Below are 16936 nucleotides of genomic sequence, written 5' to 3' on the forward strand. Positions count from 1 at the left end.
CAACCAGCGGAGAAAAGAAATAGCCCAGCACATAAAACCACCACCACATACCACCAATTACACAAATAAAGTGTGTCAATTTGTAGGATTCACAGGTGTCAGTAGGCTGATTTTTTAAATCTTTTGACAGAGCCAGGCTAGCTGTTTCCCTGTGTTTCCAGTCATTATGCTAAGCTAAGCTAACTGGTTGCTGGCTGTAGCTTCATATTTATCATACAGACATGAGAGAGGCATCTATCTCCTCATCTAACTCTCTGCATGAAAACGACTGCTGCTCAACTGCACGCATTCAAACGGGTCCAACATCTGTTATAAGAGCAACCTGACAAACGTCGCCCCTTAAGATGCTTTTAATGAACAAAACAAAAACCATCATACAGACAGAACTATGTCAGAATATCTGAAGCGTAGCTAACAGCGTCCCCACATGTCAAATATGAACGTTTTACCTTTTGCGAGCATTAATATTTGACTGGATTTGAATATTTCAGTCAGTGTTCACCACAATAAACTGGGAGACTTGGGTGTATCTGCAGCTGACGATTGATCATTGAAACATCCCAAATCATCTCTTGAATTTAAGTTGAATAAATAACAAAACATCATGACTTCATGCTAAAACTCAGCAGGTCAGATGTTCAGCCTTTACTCCAGATTACATAAATTAGAAAAGGGTTCTGACATGCACTAAATCCACCCCTTCACCAGTTTACTGCTGTTTTTTTTTTTTACTGACGCAACAGATTTATCAGAACAAACTACTCCTGCTGTTATAAAATTGGACAGAAGCGAACCAGCTGCGGCACAATCTCCTGGAAACCTCACTTAACCAAAGATGGTTTCCCCTGAGGAAAACACCCGGAGGAAGAGAGACTCTATAAATGATGGTACAATGAAAGTGAAAGAGTGGTGAGTCTTTCCTTGGTAATGGATTTGCCTTATAGGTGGGCGTTTAAAAAAGACAAAAAAAATGAACAGGACAAATTATCATCTATCAAATGGATTATAATAGGATTAAACTGTACCATCCCTTTTTTTAACAAAATGAGATGAACTTCCTTTTCGAAATTGCCAGTTTATTCTGTTTAATGTGTTTACAAGATGCATATTTAATTGGGACATTAATTAAAGGCTTCATGTAATGTAATTTAATTTTAGAGAATACAGATTTTATTTTGACGCATAATTTTTCCAAATTAAGGTTAGGGATGCACGATCCGACTTTTTCAGTCCGGATACTCATAGTGATACCTGGGCTTTGGGTATCTAACTAGGATCCTTCTTTTATATGCAAGGTAACATCAGCCTCAATTTAAATATTACTTCATAACTTTGTAAAACAAAATGTGACAAATAATATATAGATATACATTTATTTAAGTGTTTATTATTAAAATAATAAATTGCAACTTGGTAAAAAATCTCCAAGATTAACAGGAATTAAAATTCAGGTGTAAACCTTTTTAATACAGAAACAAATTGGATAAAACTTAAACTGGAATTAAAATTCCAGTATATAATGTATATAGTAAATAAATAGAAAATTGAATTGAATAGATCGGCATCATTTTCAACTATATCCAATCCAGCTATTTGAGTCAATATCCGCCCGATATCCAATCCGGTATCGATATTGATGCATCCCTGATTAAGGTAAATGGATAAAAGATGGAGAGTGAAAACAAAAAATCTGAAATACAACCAGTCGAATCTGGCGATACGATACGTATCATGATACAGGATTTACGATTCAATATATTGCGATAAATTGAGATACTGTAAGCAAGGCGATATATTGCAATTTTTAAAAAAATCCAATTTTAGGGAAACTGTCATAGTATAAAAAACACATCTATATTTGCATTAATCACAGTCCCTGTAACATCCAACATCATAACACTACTTTTTGTGCAATCTGAAACAATATATGCCACGAACATTTGCATGTAAACTATTAATTAAAAATCAATATTGTCTAGAATCGACCACAAAACATAATATCGTGATACTCAAGTATACCGATAGTTTCTTAAACCCCTAACAACCAGGCAGATATATGACCTTATCGCTTGTATTACTCTTAAGATGAATCAAAAATGAACAAATATTCAACTTGGATTTTGGCGATTTTACAAACACAAACTGTTGCTTTACTCTGCCATAGTCTCCCCAAATAAATCAATCAGACACAGACAAGTTAAAGTTATTGATTTGACCTCCAAATGCAGATCATTTTGGTTGACCAGAGACCACAAACAAAGACTAAATTGACAGACAAATAGATGCCACACATTCCTGATGGTGACATTTGACAACCAAAACTGCTGTGTGTGTGTGTGTGTGTATGTGAGAGGAGTGAGTGTTTGGTCTCTGGCCAGTTTTCACTATCAACAGCAGCTGCCAGTCGCACCAGGGTGTCAGGCTGCTGCTGGCATTCACACACACACACACATACACACACATATTGCCCAAAAATCAATAGTGTTTCTCCTCCCCATCCCCCCCTATTCACATGCAACACACAACAGGGCTACACACACACACACACACACCACACACACAGGCATTGTTGCATGTGTAAAACTGTTTTGATCCATCGCTTTATGGTTTAAGTTAACATTTTGACTGAGTATCTCATAATTTTGACTTAATAAATCAACATTTTGACTTAATAAGTCAATATTTTGACTTAGTATCTCATAATTTTGACTTAGTATCATATTTTTTACTTAATAAGTAAACAGTATCTCATAATTTTGACTTAATAAGTCAACATTTTGACATAGTATCATAGTTTTGACTTAATAAGTCAACATTTTGACTTAGTAGCTCATAATTTTGACTTAGTATCTCATCATTTTGACTTAATAAGTCAACATTTTGACTCAGTATCTCATAATTTTGACTTAGTATCATATTTTTTACTTAATAAGTAAACAGTATCTCATAATTTTGACTTAATAAGTCAACATTTTGACATAGTATCATAGCTTTGACTTAATAAGTCAACATTTTGACTTAGTAGCTCATAATTTTGACTTAATATCTCATCATTTTGACTTAATAAGTCAATATTTTGACTCAGTATCTCATAATTTTGACTTAGTATCATATTTTTTACTTAATAAGTAAACAGTATCTCATAATTTTGACTAAACAAGTCAACATTTTTACTTAGTGTCATAATTTTGACTTAATAAATCAACATTTTGACTTAGCATCTCATGATTTTGACTTAATAAGTCAACATTTTGACTTAGTATCTCATGATTTTGACTTAATAAGTCAACATTTTGACTTAGCATCTCATGATTTTGACTTAATAAGTCAACATTTTGACTTAGTATCTCATAATTTTGACTTAATAAGTCAATATTTTGACTTAGTATCTCATAATTTTGACTTAGTATCATATTGTTTACTTAATAAGTAAACAGTATCTTATAATTTTGACTTAATAAGTCAACATTTTGACTTAGTATTTCATGATTTTGACTTAGTTTCTCATAATTTTGACTAAGTATCATATTTTTTACTTAATAAAAAAACGATTTCTCATAATTTTTTATTAATAAGTCAATATTTTGACATAGTATCTTATAATTTTGACTTAGTAGCATATTCTTTACTTAATAAATAAACAGTATCTCATGATTTTGACTTAATAAATCAACATTTTGACTTAGTATCTCATGATTTTGACTCAAAACGTCAACATTAACATATTAACATATTAACATAATCCCCCCCCCTCTCTTTGTGCTCTGTGTTTGTGTTTACAAGCTCCAGCTAGCTCTCATGTCATCCTCACATCGCATTATAGCCTGTATATCTCCTCCAGCATCCTGTCCCAGCATCCATCCATCCATCCTCCCTCTATACTCACCGATACGAGGTCTGTTTTCTGAACGCCAGTCCTCTGAGTTTGTCCTCCAGCGTCTCCTGCTCCATGTCTGGTAAGCTGCTGAAGGTGTCACTACAGCAGCCCAGGCCAGCCTCCTCCGAGCCGGCTCCGGACTCAGAGTCGCCCCCGTCGGCTCCCAGAGAGGCCAACCGCCCGCTGAAGCCCCCAACAGCCGCCGCCGACGGGCCGGTTCGCTCCTTCGCTTGGGGGTCCATGCCGGTCGGTCCTTGCTCGCTCTGGACCCCCCTCTCTGCGGGGACACACAGGTGCCGGTTGAAGGAGAAGAAGCGGTGGCGGCTGATTTAACTTAACGTTTTTTTTGGGGAGAAAATGCGACAACCGTTAATGTCTCTGAGCGGTTTGACCGCTGTGATTGTCTGAACCGTTGGCTGTCTTTATATACTGCAGCCAGGCTTCGGCAGCACGCGCAGCCGCCTGGACAACAGATCGAACTGCACTCACGAGCTCCCAAACCAAACCAACTGGAAGCGAGGCTACGTCAAGCTAGCGACGTCACACAGGAAGTGTGAACGTCAACCTTCACAATAAAAGCTTAGAAGACTATTTGAGAACTGGCAGAGCAAAAAATAATGTATAAGATAAGATAAGATAAGGTGAACCTTTATTAATCCCCGGAGGGAAATTCAGGTGTCAAAGCACCAAGATCAGCAAACAGAGTGAAACACAGGAGAGTTAATGGTATACAAAAGTTATTAAAACAATAATAGAGATATAAAAGATACAGAGTGAATGGGTGAACATAGTGTCTGTCAATAAATAAATCTAGTATGTGCAATAAATAAATGTAATATGTGCATATGTGCAGTCTATAACGTGGTATATAGGATGTATAGTGTAAAGTGCGCCAGTGGTTAGAGTCCAAGATGGTTGCAGATAGTGCATGTTTAAAGGCAGATAGTGCATGTTTAAAGGTAGATAGTGCATGTTTAAAGGCAGATAGTGCGTGTTTAAAGGCAGATAGTGCATGTATAAAGGTAGATAGTGCATGATTAAAGGTAGATAGTGCATGTTTAAAGGCAGATAGTGCATGTATAAAGGTAGATAGTGCATGTTTAAAGGCAGATAGTGCATGTATAAAGGTAGATAGTGCATGATTAAAGGTAGATAGTGCATGTTTAAAGGTAGATAGTGCATGTTTAAAGGCAGATAGTGCGTTTAAAGGTAGATAGTGCATGTTTAAAGGTAGATAGGGCATGTTTAAAGGCAGATAGTGCATATTTAAAGGTAGATAGTGCATGTTTAAAGGCAGATAGTGCATGTTTAAAGGCAGATAGTGCATGTATAAAGGTAGATAGTGCATGATTAAAGGTAGATAGTGCATGTTTAAAGGTAGATAGTGCATGTTTAAAGGCAGATAGTGCATGTATAAAGGTAGATAGTGCATGTTTAAAGGTAGATAGTGCATGTTTAAAGGCAGATAGTGCGTTTAAAGGTAGATAGTGCATGTTTAAAGGTAGATAGGGCATGTTTAAAGGCAGATAGTGTATGTTTAAAGGCAGATAGTGCATACTATAGAGGCAAAACATATATATATATATTTATATATATATAAGATAAGATAAGATAATATATTCCTTTATTAGTCCCGCAGTGGGGAAATTTGCAGTGTACAGCAACAAAGGGGATAGTGCAAAAACCAAGATGCATCAGCTAACACAGCAAAGAAAAAAGAGTTAAACAAAGTGAAACTAATTATGAACTATTTAAATAGAAGGAAGTATAAAAAAAAATAGGAGCAGTATATACAGTATTGACAATAAACAGACTATTAATAGAATTGCACAACTGGAAAATTATATTGCACAGTGAGAATGAAATGAAATTCCACCTGAAAATATCAGGTTACTGTCTGTAAGTTTGGTGTGTTATCTTCTCTTAAAAAGGCTTTTATTTTCGAATACCTGACCGGAAGATTTGATTATATGTGTAACATGACATGATTTTAAAAACTGCGAAAGCGCAAGCTGCTGTGAGGGCGGCGACAATTAACACGTTCAGTGTGTGCGGACTACAACTGACTGCAGCATCCATCATCCATCTATGAGCTTATCCTGTCTGTGTCTGCCTGTCCTCCATCCATCTGGCAGCAGGGCATTGTGGGATATTCCCTCTCCTCCTCCTCCTTTCTGCAGCATCATCAGTCAGAAAGTAGGGCAGAGGGTGAGCGTGTACACACACACACGCACACACACGCACACACAGTCCATATGCTGTGTGTGTGTGTGTGTGTGTGTGTCAGATCTGTCATGATGATAATATTCTCACATTTCATTATGTTAACTCATCGTTTGCTGCAGTATAGGTCTTTCTCTCTGTCAAAACATCAGGACACATCTGTCATTTTAGCTTAGTATCTCATAATTTTGACTTAACAAGTCAATATTTTGACTTAGTATCTCATAATTTTGACTTAGTATCATATTTTTTACTTAATAAGTAAACAGTATCTCATAATTTTGAATTAATAAGTCAACATTTTGACTTAGTATCTCATCATTTTGACTTAGTATCATATTTTTTACTTAATAAGTAAACAGTATGTCTCTCACAAACTAATCACACACACACGCACACACACACAGTCCACATGCTGTGTGTGTGTGTGTGTGTGTGTTTGTGTGTGTGTGTCAGATCTGTGTGTCAGATCTGTCATGAAGATAATATTCTCACATTTCATTATGTTAACTCATCGTTTGCTGCAGTATAGGTCTTCTTCTCTTCTGTCAAACATCAGGCCACATCTGTTCTGCTTCCTGTTCCGCTTCACTGCAGCTGAGCCATCAGGTTTACATACAGTCATCATCACTGACCTCAGGTGAACTGTTTGACCTTTGTTTACTGTGTTTCTGCAGGGGGAGCATCTGTCTGCAGTCTCTGCAATTATTAACCATGAATAATTAAACGAAACACACACATGAAATTACAGTGCAGTCATTCTAGTACTCATAACTTCAGTTTGGTTGCATTTGTCATTGTGATGCTTTTGGTCACAACATCATTTTGACTTACAGTAAGTCAACATTTTGACTTAGTATCATTTAATTTTGACTTAGTATCTCATAATTTTGACTTAATAAATCAACATTTTGACTTAGTATCTCATAATTTTGACTAAGTATCATATTCTTTACTTAATAAGTAAACGATTTCTCATCATTTTTACTTCATAAGTTAACATTTTGACTTAGTATCTCATAATTTTGACTTAATAAATAAACATTTTGACTTAGTATCTCATAATTTGGACTTAGTATCATATTTTTTACTTAATTAGTAAACAGTATCTCATAATTTTGACTTAATAAGTCAACATTTTGACTTAGTATCATAATTTTGACTTAATAAGTCAACATTTTGACTTAGTATCTCATGACTTTGACTTAAAACATCAACATTTGTTATTTAGTATCTCATAATTTTGACTTAGTATCATAATTTTGACTTAATAAGTCAACATTTTAACTTACAATCACATTATTTTCACTTAATTAGTCAACATTTTGACATAGTATCTTATAATTTTGATTGGTATCTCATAATTCTGTCTTAATAAGTCAATTTTTTTGTCTTAGCATCTCATAATTTTCACTTAATAGCTCATAATTGTAACCAACAATGATATTCTTTATTCTTATTATGCATAACTTTTCATCTATTTTGTGTCTTTTCTTAGCATAACTGTGCTTCCATAGATCATCCAGGAGAGGGACGAGGTTCAAGAAAAAACACCATTTTTAGAAAGAAAAAAATAAGTCTAAAAGCCATCTTTAAATTTGATGAGATCCGACTCTCACATCAGGACACAAAGGCAGAAACCTTCTCTGTGAGCCTTGATGAAAGGAGTTTTCATTTATAATTAACCAGTTGTGTGCCTGAAAACTCCTGCAATCCTATGAAATCAGATCTTTTCTCCTTCATCTATTTACTGACGCTCTATTACACACGTTTCATCACACAGTTTACAGAATCTGTTCTGTTATCAAAATCGATTTTATTACAAACACTACGCACCATAAGTGGAGCGGTAATGGAATTTATTGCTGCTGCGTTACTATGGGACCTGATGTGTTATGAAGCGGTGGGACTGTGTATTGTCTTGGGACTGTTCCAGCAATTCGCACCACTAATTATGAGGCGCTGCTGCTGATCTATTTCAGGATCCTTGTCGAGATGGAGGAGATAGAAGCTCCTCTACAGTAGGCCTACGTTAACCCCCGAGACGCCTATCTGTCCTAATGGGGTCTAACTTAATTTAAAGTTGAGCAGAAAATGCTTTGAAGCCAACAAACAACTGAAGTAAACATTATATGTTGGGCTGTTGTAGCACTTATTTTGCATGTTTGTAGACAAAAACAAAATGATTGTTTCCATAACCAGCTGTTATGAAAACAAGAAAAAGTTTCTACAGCCACGTTTTATTCAATTTTATTTGCGTAAATTCAAACGCCAGATGTAAAAAGCTAACATTAGGCTATAAACGAACTACACTACGGTTGCATAACTTCACGTTGCCACAGCTATACTAAAGGCGGACTAGTGTGTGTAGGCGTGATGACATTTAGTCATCTCATTTATTAACAACTGCCTTTTTTAAGACACGTAAAAGCTTCAAAATTCACAAGTGGGATACTTATTGATGTATTTTATATCGAAGACAAAACATTAAAATCTCTTAAGCTTGTGTTAACCCCAGACCTTAGACCGGAAGTGCTAAATGCTAACTCATTTCCGGGTTTTAGGACCAAAGTGATTACAATATATATTTTACTATAAGCAAAACAAGCATTATATACGGCCTACTTGTACAATGGCAAGTCAAATGGCATCAGCAAATTTTTTACAATATCTCCAGCTCAAAAAATATATATTATCAGCTTGTTTTCTTGTCTTTCTTTCTTCTCTAATGTCAACAATTTACCATGAACAGACCACACACAATCACAATGTGCTTTTGCAAAATATGCTTTTACTAAGGAAAATACTATATTCAGTTGAAAGCAAAAAGACAGAAGTGGCTTTACACAAGGAGGAGCAACATAAAAAATGGAATCTGATTTGGAAGAACAATCTCCACTGGCTGCTAGTTTTCTCCATTCTCCATAAAAATGTCAAAATAAACTCAATATCTGAGGTTTCCTATGATCTCTCCTGCACTCAGCAGCGAGGAATGTAGTTGTGGCTTCCTTGGAGCATCATCGATGCATCCTAACATACAGATTTAACAATAAATCTTTGACAATCTAGCCACTGATTGATCTGCAAAGCTGAAAATATGAGACCAAGATATACAAATATTGTTTTCTAGTCTCTAAAGTGGACTGGGATCTATTTCAGTTGACCGTTTAATTCATCCTCAGTTTGTAAAATACATTTCTTATGTATCTGGGCTTAATTATCTTCAATTTTGACAGTGGATAGTGAGTTTTAACAAATGGTGTGTTTGTATTTACAACATGGATGCACAGAAAAGCTCAGAAATTAAAAAAAAACCCATCTGTAATACACTGGAAATGGACAATTAACACTTTTAAAGCCATAATTAAACAGACTAAACCCAACAGAAAGTCAGGACAAACGGTGAAGCTACGTTCATAATTTATCAACAACATTGCATCCAAAATAGACTGAATGAATTATGGATTTGTTTATAAACTACAGATCCCAGACAGAGTTAGACTTGCTTATTTATTAACAACTTATATTTACAAAAATAGATTTTTTTTTTTTTCATTTCTGGGAGGAACGTTTTTTTTTTGGCAAATGCTGAGAGATCAGAGCAGATAAAGACACGTGGAGCTGACAGTGTTTAAGGCAAAAGCATCGCAGGATTAAAGGCCAAAAACAGTTAGTGCAGAAAGTTCATTCTGTGGTTCCATCACACATTTGTTTTTAAAGGAATAGTTCAACATTTTGGGACAAACTTATTTGCTGTCTTGCCAAGAGTTAGACGAGAAGATCGATTCCAATCTCAAACATGGGGGTGGGATCAATCTTCTCATCTAACTCTGTGCAAAAAAACTAATAAGCGTATTTCCTAAAATGTCAAACTATTCCTTTAAGGAAAGACAACATTATGGGATGCATAAATATATATTTTGAAGTGTAGTTTGCTGCTAGCAACCTGACAAAATGTCGTCCCATAAGATGCTTTTGACTCTTGACTTGCACTCATCATACAGACAGAACTAAGTCAGCTAACAGGGTCCCGACACGTCAAATATGAACATTTGTGGAAAATGGTCCACTTTTTGGCTTTTTATTTAACTTGATTTTAAAACTGCAGTCAGTGTTCATTGTGAGAATATGCTGCAGATTAATCAGCACATCGTAAAAACATCCCAAATATGATGTTTAACTTTTTTAACAACAAATAAAAATGAGTGCAGGAACCCCGAGTTAAGCCCTCAATGGTTGAAATGTCAAGTCAGCTGAAGAAAATATAAAACAATATATAAAAGAGTACAATAAAATAATAAACAAAATACAATATGAACACAAACAAGTATCAAAATGGGATGTATGCCTCACTGGAATGGAATAAAAACATTTAATATTAAAAGAACTACAATAATTTTATGAAAGACAAAACAAAAAAAACTATAAATACAAAGGTTCTCCGTCAGTGTCCTGTAAAAAGCCTCACATGTCATACAGTATTTTTAATATACTTTCCACTGGAATAAATGCATTATTCACTACGTCTATTTGAATTTATCTCAATGTGATTCAAGCCAGATACAGCTGATATTGTGACTCATGTAAAAATTATTCAGTGCAACTTTACTTCAGAAATTAAGGCAACCAGTGCCTCTTTATTATAATATTATTATTATTATTATTACTACTACTATCACAGTGTATCTGATTAAGCAGAGATGGAACAATCAGCAGTGGGAACTACTGTATGAGGCTCCAGGACACTGAACCATGCTCTACAGGGGTTGAAGGTCAAAGGTCATGATGGGGTTTAGGGGGATGTTGACATGAACCTCAGGAGGTTTCGTTGACCGTTCGCTCCAGCTCTATCACTTTACTGCTGCCTTCATTCGTCCTCTGCTCCAGAGACCTGAGGGACGCAGATCAGCGGTCAGAGCACTCTTACCAAGATACAAAACAAAAACATCTTGTCCACAAATTGTTTGTGTGTGAGTATCATATAATTCAATTTACATCATTACATGTTAGAGTCATTATAATGATTGGATAATTAAATTTGTGGGCTAAAGAAATTCTTTTGGTCCATTGATCTTAATTAAGGCTATAAAAAAAACCCTTGGATGATATTGCGTGCGTTCAGCTTACATACTGCTCTTAAATTCTTTTGGGTTTTCCTGTAATGCGGTTGACGCTCTGGAAAATCACATGATTACTTTGTTTGAGTTTATTACACGGCTTTGTTGAATACTCGATTCTGATTGGTCAATCACGACGTTCTACGGTCTGTTATTTCTTTATAGCAGACTGTTGCTATGTATAACAGACCGTTGCTATGGGCGCAGTTCTGATGTCGGACTCTGGAGGATCATTTTTGTGTCAAATTATTGATTTCTTAAGTAAGTAGCCGTGTAATAAGCAGGATAAAATAATAAATAAATAAAAAAATAAATGTAGTGGAGTATAAAGTACAATATATAGGACATATAAAGGGGTTGTATAAATCAAGGGGTCACAAGATTAGTGTTTTGTTTCTCCAATCTTCCTGTGCAATTTTAGCCCTTTTCAGCCTTCGAAACTTTATTAAACTTAAGAAATATTTAGACATATAAAATTCATGGCGAAGGGTCACAAGTGCACATAACATAATTTTAATGGCTCACAGGCAAAAAAGTTTGGGAACTACTTTTTTAGAGGTTAAGAGGTGGAAGGATCGATACCTAAAAATATCCTTACCACTCAAAACTAAGTCTTGTTTTCTGTATCGATACTATAATATGATTATTAATCCTATTGAACAGAATTCAACTCATTTAATGATATTTATTCAACTGTAAAGTTTTACCTGTGCAGGTCCAGCAGCAGGTTTTTTGACGTATCGTTGCTTGTATTTCTGAAAGGTGGGTGTGTTTCCACCATGATGGGCTCCACGGCCACTTTCTGTTGCTCTGAGCGACGCCACGCTGCCATGACGACGGCCGACGTGTCCTCCCATTGGTCGGGATATTCCCCGCCCAGACCGAGGAGGTGTGGCTGCTCTTCTTCGAAGGTCGATAACAGATTCCTCGACTTCACTAAAAGAGAAAAAAAAAACATTTTTATTTACTTTTTTAATTTTAATTTATCACTTTTTTTTAGGAGAAACTGCCACTCTTAAACAGGATGATAACGTTTTTTTTAAACCTTTTCAGACTGAACACACCCAGTCGTGCACACTCTCACACATAAATACACACTATCGCCACACACACTTGTTGTGTTATTGTCTGCCTTTTGTGCGTTTGTGTGGGCCGGATGGGACAGGAAACTGGATTCGATTGTTAAGTAAATTATATCTGGTCTCTATTATAAAAGTGTGTGTGTGTGTGGGAGGTAGTAGAGAGGATGTAGTGAAAGGTCAACTCCTCTAATCAGTTGCTCTGTAGCTATTATTGCAGCGCTGTAGGTGGAATCTGATTATTGGAGATGTTATAATGGACCTCCATAGTTTTATAGTCGGTAAACTAATGATTCATTACAATAGAAACAGAAGGAAAGGTCAGTTTAGCTGTAAACTGTACAATGTGTAGATATAAATAATAATATGTAGATATGAAGGGCTCCTTCTAAGCTAACGGAAACACAACGATTCTTAGTTTCAGGTGATTATACACTAAAGAAAAGGTAGTTATGAATAGTATATTCCATTTCTGCTAATAGATCCCCCTAAATCCTACACACTGGCCCTTTAAAAACAACCAAAACAATCAATAATATCACCCTATGTGTGAGTGTATCTACCTGTGGTTGTGTAGGACTCTTTGACTGCCAGCTGTTTGGATGTGAGGCCTGTTTCAGTGATGGTGGAGCACGGAGTCAAACTGCTGGGGTAGAAACTCCCCAAAAACAGAGCGAAACACAACACGACCACCTACAGAGACACAGAGAGAGAGAGAGAGAGAAAGAGGGATAGAGACGGGAGAGAGGGTAAATAAATTATGAATCAATGCTAAGCAGCAGGTAATGAATGATGGAAGCAGATGTTTCCAATTCAATATTTTAATCAATGTTTCATCACCCCAATCTCCTGTTGGCACGCAAACATGCACGCACACACACACAAAAACAAAAACAAACACACACACGCACACACACACAGTAGTACCATTAGGCATGATGAGGTCTGGGTTCCTGCCATCCTGCAGTTTTTGGATACTTTGCCGGCCACCATCGCCTGCAGAGACTGCAGCTGCTGGAGCAGAGACCTGGGGAGGAAACACAAACACACAGACAGGTTAGACACACACTCATATACCACATACATGTAACATACACTGATTAACACAAAGCATAACACCAACACACACACACAGCTGATTGTCTCTACAGACGTTCATGAGCGAGGAATGAAATAACATGAAAACAGAAGATGGACGGTGAAATTTGTTCCTTCCAAGTTTAAGTAGATTTCTTTTTTAATTATTCATTTATTTCTTTACAGAAGCACTACACACAGCACTATAAAACTATAATAATGTGGAAGAAACACAATTCAATTCAATACCAGTTCAAGAACTGACTAAGATTTTGATGAAAATTATTCCCCTATATGTCATTCGTCAAAGCATTATTCTTATTATTATTTTTATTATATTATTGTTCTTTTGTTATTAACAAGGCAATAATCAACATAAGAACACACAACAATCAGCAAAGCAAGTAAATATGCAATAACACTGGGATTGTTTTCAACAGGGCCGTCATATAGGCGATATATAGGCGTTTGAAATGGCAAAAAATGCAAAAAAAAGACCCTATTAAAAAAGAAAAAAGGTCTGAATACTTCTTCCGCCACTGTTATTATGTAAATTAAATGACGTGTATGAGCAGGAACACATTTGTTCAGTGTTAACGTCTCTTATTCAGCATTAGTCAGAGGATTTGTTCTGTTGTTCGCTTCATTAAAACGACAGCTCAACAAGACGTGCACACTATCCAGGTGCATCAGCGACACACACACATATACACCCACACACACACACACACACACACACACACACCCACCCACACACACACACACACACACACACACACACACACACAGAAATGCAACTGGTTCATTTAACTTTCAGACAGTGACGGTAAAGTCCACTTTAACCACTGAGTGGAAAACAAGACCCTAAACAGCTGTTCCAGTAAACACACACACACAGACACACACACAGTTCATCCATGCATAACGAGAGCAAACAACACCGTCTAAATTGAAGCAGCTTGAGCATTTTTACATTAAAATAGCCTCATGATTATTCATGGAGGCTAAATTGCCTATGAGCAGATCTACAGGGAGCTTTTGACTCAGTAATAACATTCAGTCCGTGTTTCCCCGACACATCACTCCTCACCGCTGCGCTGTGTGTAATAAAAACAAATACCTTTAAAGGAGTGTAAAATAAAAGGGTGGATATAAAAGTGAAATCCCAGAGGACGCGTCAACACAGACTTATATCCAGAGAGAGAGAGAGAGACGTGTTCAGGTCTGAATCATCATCTCCTCTTTAATTTCCTGGTGTTCTGATTATCACCATCGTTGAATCGTTGTGACTGACAGGATTCAAACCTGTCAGCTCTCCTGCAGCTCGCTCATCTCTGTCACCACTGACACAATCTATAAAGAGTCCATGTCTTTTCAGAAAAACTCTACAAGCTTTCTTATACGTACTGGTTGAAGTGGAGAAGCAGTAAGTAAAAGAGAAATTATCACTAGAAAAAGTACACTAAAATAAGTATGTGGGTTGTTTAGTATGTCCGAAACCTTAGTATGAAACCAAAAGTACATGAATTGCATACTATTTCAGGTGAAATATTACAGTATGCAAACGCTGGACACGACGGTGGCATAACTATCCCACAATGCAACGCCGTAGTGACGACAACGTTCATAACAGAAGTTGATGGACAGCAAAATATAGATGTTCTAGCTATTAAATAATCTTTTTGTTAGACTTTTGCAATGTGACCTGAACCTTTCTTACTCCAAAATGAGAATGACTTTAATTAAATGTGTATAAAAATACACCTTCCAGGACCTGTGAGGACCTTTACTGTACTGTGGTGGCAGTTTCTGTTAAAACAAGACACAAACCAACGTAACAACTTGTCTTTCAGTGAATTTAATAAAAAGGCATACATTAATAACTAAAGCATCTGCAGATGGACTCACGAGCACAGCCACCTGTTGTGGACTGTGGCAAGTGAGCCCCGAATACAAAGAGTAGTCAGTATTTATACATTTAAAGCATAACATGAAGATAAGTGCAAAGAAGAAAAGAAGAGAAGGATAGAAAGTGTATCAATGCGTCAGCACACAGCAGACAACAGAGCATCACAAGACATAACAAGTATTTCAGCAATCTGTTGTTTGCAGTTACAGAGACCTAAAATGTCAGGTCACTGTCCTATGGTGACGAAGTTGAACATGTGAGGCCCTGAGATTATCTAAAGGTACAGTGTTAAACTGCAGATATGAAAATTGCCATTACAGTACATAAGGTCAAACACTTGTTTGTGCAGTGAGTGTGTGAATATGAGACTGTGATGTTCTTACTTGTTGGTACACTCCAGAGTTTCCACTTTCCTGCGCAGCTCGTTGTTTTCGTTGGAGCAGGTCTCCACCCTGTGGGCAGACAGCAATACTGCACAGTCAGTGACTGAACATCAATGCAGAACATTTCTTCATTTATCCATTTTGCTGATCTAGATGATTACCAGATTATCTCTGCTTTATTTATGCTGCACATATTCCAGATTTTTGTTTCCTACAACATTTGTAGTTGCTGTTTTGTAGAGTTTATTTTGCTTTTACTCTGCACACACTCATAAAGCACAATTTTACAATATCATCTTTGGTTCAAGGTTAGCTCATAATATAAGAAATACTGTAAATAGTTTAAACTACAGGATTATTTTATGTGTTCAATGAAGCTCAGAATGTGATGTAAGTCTCTCTGATATGATGAAGAATGAAGAAGAAGAGGAGGACTTACTTCTTCTCCAGAGCGTCCATGTACTCTTTCTTCTTCCTGCGACTCTCTTGAGCCGAAATCTAAAACAGAGAGGAGTACATTTAGAGAAAGAAGCTCATACGTTTATCGATTTGTTCTTGTAGAGAGGCGTTAAATCCCAGAAGGGGGCTCCACATATTTGTACCTTATTTTTGATCTTCCTGCGGATCTTCTTCAGCGCCTTCTCCTCGGATTTGGTGAGTGGCAGTTTGGTGGGGACGGGGTAACCTTCGGCCACCAGCGTACGACGCTCTTCCTCCGTCAGCATCAACGGGCCCGACCCCTGCAGCTTCTACACACACACACAAAATAAAAGAGTCAAATTAAATCATTATGACAAAAAAATGTTTGTTGAAGACAGGAATTAACGGGGCAAGACGAAGGATTATAATACTGAAATAAAGTTCATTATTAGCAGTCATTTGGTGAATGCAAATGTCTCTTTCTTCGCTCCAAATAAATAGACGTCTTTATATTAATAATGCAGTATCTGATGCACAGAGTATCAAGTTACAAAAATGTAAACTCAAGGGGAGACTGCAGTATTTTTATGATAAAAATAAAACAGAAAATATGTCCACAAAAAATCTAGTATTTATGGGAAATATCCTTATGCTGATAACATACTGACATATATCTCCATGGGTGTGTGGTACATGAAGCTGGATTTCTATGTTTCTTTGAACATTTTCTAACAAAAAACGTGTAGATAAAACCTCTAATTAATGTTATTACCTTATATTACTTAAAAAACATACAGTCCAAGCGTGATATTCCTTCTTTTTTTTCACAAACAAATACATTATAAGGCTGA

At 36.3% G+C, this 16936-nt stretch overlaps 2 protein-coding genes and 1 long non-coding RNA gene across 10 annotated transcripts in view; 1 reads left to right on the top strand and 2 right to left on the bottom strand.

Moving 5' to 3' along the window:
- The window catches only part of dgki (diacylglycerol kinase, iota), a 78979-nt gene extending 74599 nt beyond the window's left edge, over positions 1-4380 (bottom strand). For 5 of the 7 annotated variants that reach the window (XM_037760602.1, XM_037760603.1, XM_037760607.1 and 2 more), the window contains exon 1: positions 3887-4379. In XM_037760602.1, coding sequence (XP_037616530.1) covers positions 3887-4119 — 233 coding nt within the window. In that variant the 5' untranslated portion in view covers positions 4120-4379. Of the gene's footprint in view, positions 1-3886 lie in introns of all 7 variants that reach the window. The other 2 variants (XM_037760601.1, XM_037760606.1) reach the window with 1 other exon arrangement.
- A 3588-nt stretch (positions 4381-7968) lies between these two features.
- On the top strand, positions 7969-12171 carry LOC119482766. The gene is made up of 2 exons (XR_005205531.1): positions 7969-8121; positions 11980-12171. It is a non-coding gene; the product is annotated as an uncharacterized LOC119482766 (long non-coding RNA).
- creb3l2 (cAMP responsive element binding protein 3-like 2) overlaps positions 8872-16936 on the bottom strand; it is a 34007-nt gene continuing 25942 nt past the window's right edge. For both annotated transcript variants that reach the window (XM_037760610.1, XM_037760611.1), the window contains 7 exons: positions 16268-16414; positions 16105-16163; positions 15666-15734; positions 13224-13323; positions 12860-12989; positions 11925-12153; positions 8872-10991 (listed from right to left, as the gene is read on the bottom strand). In XM_037760610.1, the coding sequence (XP_037616538.1) occupies positions 10916-10991; positions 11925-12153; positions 12860-12989; positions 13224-13323; positions 15666-15734; positions 16105-16163; positions 16268-16414 (810 nt within the window). In that variant the 3' untranslated portion in view covers positions 8872-10915. The remainder of the gene's footprint in view (positions 10992-11924; positions 12154-12859; positions 12990-13223; positions 13324-15665; positions 15735-16104; positions 16164-16267; positions 16415-16936) is intronic.

The sequence above is a fragment of the Sebastes umbrosus genome, chromosome 23 (assembly GCF_015220745.1).
Source record: "Sebastes umbrosus isolate fSebUmb1 chromosome 23, fSebUmb1.pri, whole genome shotgun sequence".
NCBI classification, from domain to species: domain Eukaryota; kingdom Metazoa; phylum Chordata; class Actinopteri; order Perciformes; family Sebastidae; genus Sebastes; species Sebastes umbrosus.